We start from the raw sequence: 6,451 nt of genomic DNA, 5'->3' as shown, positions 1-6,451 counted from the left end.
GTTTGAAATTTCTTGCTTGTACAGTATATACCAAAAGGTTAAGTCTCATAGCTCTCATCATTTATGTCATATAAAATGTTAGGATGCTAGCTTCAACAAGCTATCTGTCCAGTACAGAATGTCTGAGAGCCAAAGCAGCTGGTGAAGAAAGTCAATCATCTAACAAGCCAGATATGTTTCTGTGTATTGGTGCACCAGACCAGGGCTAAAAGTCCAGAGAGTACTGAATTTACATTTGTCAGGTGGCCACAAACATGACTTGGGGATTTTTTTTGGTCAGGATTAGGGGAATCACAGGAAATATTCAAAATGATCACAGTTTATTCAAAAGTATCACCTATCAAAATACCGGTATATTATTTCTAGGTTAATATAAGATATATTTTACATGAGGACTAAACATGGAGAAAAGATGTGAATTATGAAATTACATTTAGAATATTTGGTTCAGGTAGCCTAACAATATGCTTTTGCATAAAGTTTAGCTTTAGTGAACTTGATGACATGCAATTACCATGTATTATGGTCATGACTTATTATTTAACCATGATGGCTGTACTTCCTTTTGCACTTTACTGTGAACTATCATGCACACAAAAATGCCAAAAAAGGATCAATGTTAACAAAGAGCAAGGTGCACAGAAGCAAAGGATCCTGGGAAGAAGAGAAGAGAGTAAGGAGTGGCTGCTGGCCGCAGACACAGCTGGTTCCTGACAGAGGAAGCCCAGACGGTGGCCCAGGTCCTGCTGCCTGCTGCTGTCTGCTGCTATCATCGCAGCCAGCACTGCTGCCTGGCCTCCCCAGGGGCTGCAGCCCTGCAACACGCAGAAACACACACAAACTGTAACATACTAACACACACTTCTCTTTTGAGCTGCAGTGGCAGGCAGGGCAGGAGGAGGGTTCAGATGAGAGCACAGCCCCTCAGCAAGAGCCACGAGACAAGCTGACCTGCCACTGACATACACACACTCTCATACACACTCTCTGCTGGAAGGGAACGAAGAGAGATCGAGTGAAGCAAATGAATGGAAAAGAAGAAAGAAAGGTAGAAGTACACACAAGATGTGTCAAATGCATCTAAAAGAGACTTCTTGCTGAAGACTGTTCGTTGTGGGTATTACCAACTATCAGACATTTTTATAATGCAACGTTGTACACAGAAATAAGGCAAAGAAAAAATACCAGAGGAATCCCGGAATAATGCAAGCAGGATCAAAATCTTTGATGAGGAGGTAAAAGGAAGAAGAGAAAGCAACCTCTTTTTCTCTGTTTGGAGATTTAACTACAGCTGTTACTGTCCTTGGCAGTTCTGTGGGTCATACAATGATCTACTGGAGCCTCAAAGGCAAACTGGCTGAATAGCATGAAGAAAAACATGCAATGCCTCAAGGACAAATGGGAGAGAAGGTCAAGCAGGAAAGCCTTCAAGCATTTTGGAGCTCTTAGAGATTTTTAACATTGTATGGCTTGTATTTGTCTTTGCTACACTGCTTGGACCTATAAACCTGCTAGTGTGTCACCTAACTTTGATAGATCTCAAGTCAATAGAAGCTGGAAAGTTGACGACTTAGCAGTGGTGATTTGAAGGTCCGAACATGTCCGTTGAGGTCCACTTGGAGCGCCAGAAGAAGGCCGACCGAAGAGCTGGGACGTCTGGTCCAGTGTTCGCTCCACGTGTCCCCACGGTCACACTGATCAGCCACAGAGAGCTTAGGGTTAAACACACTGCCCACAGGCTCCAGCCTGGAAGCCTTGATCCAAACCTGGCAACCAGCAGCCACTACAGATGTAGTGAAGGTAGGAGCTTGTCACTTTAAAGGACCTATTTTATGAAATCTTTTGGCAGTGTGTTACAGTGATGAGTGATGGAGGGTCCCACAGCTGTCAGGTCTGCTCATTAAGTTGGAGTGATTGACGGATAATCAGTTTGTGTTGACTTAGCGCTGCATGCTATAAGGGCAATGTGAGGTTTCTTCATCTTGCTAGTAGACCTGTTATTTGATGACTGAAGCTGGGGGTTTCAAGGTTAGAATGACATCAAACATTACCAGCTAAATTACTTTCATGGGTAAAATAATCTAAGGTTTGTTTCCCACTGCATTTAGCCATTTACTGCATTTTTGGCCTTTTATGTAAAACAAACCCATTTTAGACATCAAATTGAATATGCATCAGGTTTAAAGTGCAATTTAACTCAACAGCATCCCCCTTATTGTCATGGTCTTCATATGCGCTGTCAAGCAAAAATCATTATTGTTAACAAGCCCAGTGGAGCACATTTGTCCTGTGGCACTGGAAAGGAAAGGGAAAGAGGTTTTTAGAGCAGTGGGTGGGTGGGGGGTCTTCCTCTGGGCTTCCCCATACAGCTGCAGGGAACAGAACCAGATTCTGGAGTTTCATTGCTCAGCTTCAGTGGCTTCATAGTACACATGCAGGTCGTGAGGGTGCATTACAGTGAATGACAGAGGGAAAACTTTAAAGGGAGCATTTTGCACACAGATGAGGGATACTTGAAAGGCATCCAGGAAAAAGAGGGGTGAGAGAAGAAAAAATGTAATTGATTCTTAAAAGTGCTGAAAACACTGAAGTAGTGCCTTTAGGTAAAAATGAAAACCTTCACTTAAATCAGCAAAGGGTTTGAGGAGAGAGAGATGCATTAAGAATCAGACATTAAAGGCCCCAATTTTATAGACTCTAAATATGTAGAAACTGTAAGCCAGAGCAAGGACTAATACCCAACGGAGTGAATTACCTGCAGCGCCTGCCGTCTCTTGGCAGTAATGAGCTTTGTGAACGTCGCAGTGATAAGGCCTCTATAATTAGGCTTAGTCATAAGCATCCCCCCTGTAATTCTGTGATAAAAACCCAGTAGAACTCTGGTGTCGGTGCTCCAGCCTATTCGTCTCACACACACACACACGCACGCGCACACACACACACACACACACATACATACACTGAGGATATCAAAATGTGTCATTGTGAACTGTAAACACAGCTCTTTGTCTCAAGTAGTTTACCTGATGTAACTGTAGGGTATGTATGTGTGTGGGGGGTGTAGTCCGGCGATATGTTCACGCTGTATGGAGAAGCAGTAGTAATGTGTGTGTTTGTGCGTGTGTCTGTGAGTGTGTGTTAGGTGTTGTGAGCTGCAGCATAGGCTTCCTGTGAGGGAGCAGATGTCGCAGAGCTCAGGCACAGCTGCGACGGGCGATAACTGCGGTGGCAAGAATATGTCGGTACGCTGGCTCTTCTCCCTGGGTCTTATCAGGCGCACACAGCATACAGACACACACACACACACACACACACACACACACTCACACACTCTCATATAGACACTCTACAATAAGGAACTGCCACCCAGCACTAGCACACCCTCACAGCAGGCCAAGATAGAGGGAGGAAGGCAATGAGAGAGATGGAGAGAGGAAGAAAAGGAGCAAGGACTAAATCAAGGGACTTTGAGGGAAAAGGTGCAGTGAATCCCTAACAAAGCCTTGGCTCATGTCTGCTGTATCATAGACTTCATAATTTCGTGCCAATCCTAATCCTCTATAGCTATGAATAGGCTATTCTTTTTGGTTTTCTCTCACAAAAAGAGATCACTTTTATATAACTACATAAGCAGCCTACGTAACTTTGTTGCTTTTCCTAGCTATATTTTAGGTTTCCAAAGACCTGTTCGCACAATTAGTCACGTAGAATGGATCAAAATAATTTTGATATCACTATCTTTTTCATCTTTTAACTCAAAATTTCAAGCTCATTACAACCTCACAAAATTCTAAAATCTTAAGTATTTGTGAATTTGGGGTTGGACAACCAACCATATACTGCTTTATGATTCTGTGGAAGATTTCACCTTTTTTCTCCTCGCTCTACATAAGTGGTTTGTCTTGCAGTTTTGCCATGTCACCATATCTCAGCAGTTAAGCTGATGAACAATGTTATCACAACCAGAATGACTGACCAGAAATTAGACACATTTTGTAATAAAACTGTAAACTGTAGCTATGAAAATCTAACGCCCACTTTTTTTTACCAATCTATTGCTTAAGGATTACCATAGCTGTGACACAGATACGAGCAAATAAATGTGGCAGAGATTAATGAATGTGGGGAAAAGATGGATGTTAATGATGATACAAGAAGAGGAAGAACAATTGAGTAAATAAGGAATGGAAAAATAAAGTGAGGGGCATGTGTGGGACGAGAGGCAAGGTGGCGATGGGAGGTGTGTGAGAGAGAGAGCGAGAGTGAGGGAGAGAGAAGTTACCCTCTCTATTTCCTCAGCACCAGCTTTGTGGTTTCTATGAGGAACAGATGTTCACAACTTGATACAGTGCCTCATCCCCCTCTACTCACTATCTCCAGTGCCAGCACCACCAACTGTCTGCACACACACACAGACAAACACACAAACACACTCACGCACACACACACACACAAGTGCGCACACACACATATTGTCTCTTGGGAAAGACAGTCATACATAGCAGTGACTTTCATGTGAATGTATGGGGGCGTGTTCACCTGCATACTGAGGACTTTTTACTGTCCATTTCCCTCTGCGTTTAGGCTACATATCCTGTTCTTGAGTCAACACTTGATATAATCAGGTGTCACTTCCTCCTTTGTCAGTTTGCACTTCTGTTGGTCAACTGTGACCCTACACTCTTACTCAGCCTGGCCAGATAAAACACACAGATGCATACGCTAACTGTACCTATATGCGTGTACAAATATATACATAACCAATCTAAATCAGGCTAAACAATCTTGTCCAAGTGTCTCATCTAGGTAGTAGGGCTGTGAATGCCTATGTATAATAATGGAAGTAAAAATTCAATTCAACCTCATTTTCAATGGTTTTTTTTTCTCTGAAAAAATATGAGATGGGCCATGTTTTGCTTGGCTCAGAAACACTGAAGAAAAGTGAAATATGGTTTAGGTATTGCAATGGCCCATTCTTTGGTATTTGCAAAAAAACAAAAAAACAAATTGGATGAAAAATCTGAAAAGTAGAAAAATAGTCGGACGGAATAGCTACAGTAATGCATTGTGTAGTGCTCTTATTTGAGTTGTTCAGTAGCAGAAACAACCCTGGAAGTCAAGTACTTCAAAGGACATTAATTTTCCCAAAGAGTGTGGATTGAATTTTGAATTCCCATCATGTCTGGATGAATCAAACAACCAACACTTTGCTGCTCGATTGCAAACAAAATGTCAGGGGGTCTATGGGCACAATTTGTAAAAGCAGCATTCCAGAGTACGTGCTTGATTGGGTGGGTCAATGATCCGTTACACCACGCTGTATTACAGAAAGACTCTGTCTCATCCTCTTTCATAACATTATAGAGCAGCTTCAGCATAAGCACACATTAAAGATGTTAACATACAAAGTGAGATAAGGTCCTCTTCACCACACTCGTGTTTAAATTACAAAACACATATTCAGGGAGGATGCATGTAACGCAAAGAGAAATTTCTCAATACAAACCCAATCGTTTCTATCACCATAAAACAACTATTTTCCTGTTCTGATCGAGTGACATATACTCTCTCCTGTTTCACAACCTACACTGGTGACTTTAATGACGACTAACATAAGAGTGTGATCTGTTGAAGGTGCATGAGAGAGGAGAGGATAGGAGAAGAGAGAATAGCGCGGGAACACAATGGGTCTAGCGTTCCTTTCAGTCAGCTCGGGCCTTATCTCATTTCAACACACTAGTCTGTGACTGCCACTATAGTAAAGGATTTACAATGTGTGAGTGGAGGAAATGCTGCAAACTTCTCTCTTTTTCTCTTGCTTTTACTCTGACACACACACACACCACACACACACACACACACACACACACACACACACACACACACACACACACACACACACACACAAACACACAGACACACACAGATATAGTAATTTCCATACCAGCACAATGACCAAACCTGGTTCTTGTATCTCAGTGAGTGCTCAACCATCCAGGAGATGCTGTCAACATAACAGAGTCCAGAGTAAGGTAGTGAGGGTGGGGGGTGTTTGTGAGGTGACAGCGAGATAGAGGACTGAAAGACATAGGAGACAAAGCTGTTTTCGTCATAAATGCCATCAAAGGGACTTCCACTCGCAGTATTATGGCACAGAGAGTTCATCGAGGCGAGTCCCCACCTTGTGTGCGTTTCATTGTGCAGTTTATCAGGGCAGCCACATGGAGTGTCGGAGCTAACCCAGTGACCGCTCAACAAAAGGCCAAATTAAGAGGAGTGAGAGGCTGTCGTACAGGGAGGCTGACAGGTTGACTGACGCCGTTCCCAAGAAGAATAGCATCCTGTCAGTCTTGGAGCTGTCACCTTGACAGGAATCCTTTCTTTGGATGCAACCCCCATCGCCAACCTTTCTGTCACTCAAGGCCACACACACACACACACACACACACAC

At 42.9% G+C, this 6,451-nt stretch overlaps 1 protein-coding gene across 1 annotated transcript in view; it reads left to right on the top strand.

The window, feature by feature from the left end:
• Nucleotides 1–885: 885 nt before the first annotated feature.
• cbfa2t3 (CBFA2/RUNX1 partner transcriptional co-repressor 3) overlaps nt 886–6,451 on the top strand; it is a 41,215-nt gene continuing 35,649 nt past the window's right edge. Inside the window, exon 1 of the mRNA XM_051379844.1 lies at nt 886–1,800. Coding sequence (XP_051235804.1) covers nt 1,599–1,800 — 202 coding nt within the window. The 5' untranslated portion in view covers nt 886–1,598. The remainder of the gene's footprint in view (nt 1,801–6,451) is intronic.

The sequence above is a fragment of the Dicentrarchus labrax genome, unplaced genomic scaffold (genome assembly GCF_905237075.1).
Source record: "Dicentrarchus labrax unplaced genomic scaffold, dlabrax2021, whole genome shotgun sequence".
Classification (NCBI taxonomy): domain Eukaryota; kingdom Metazoa; phylum Chordata; class Actinopteri; family Moronidae; genus Dicentrarchus; species Dicentrarchus labrax.
Note: the sequence above shows the minus strand (reverse complement) of the source record. Positions and strands in the feature narration are given on the sequence as shown.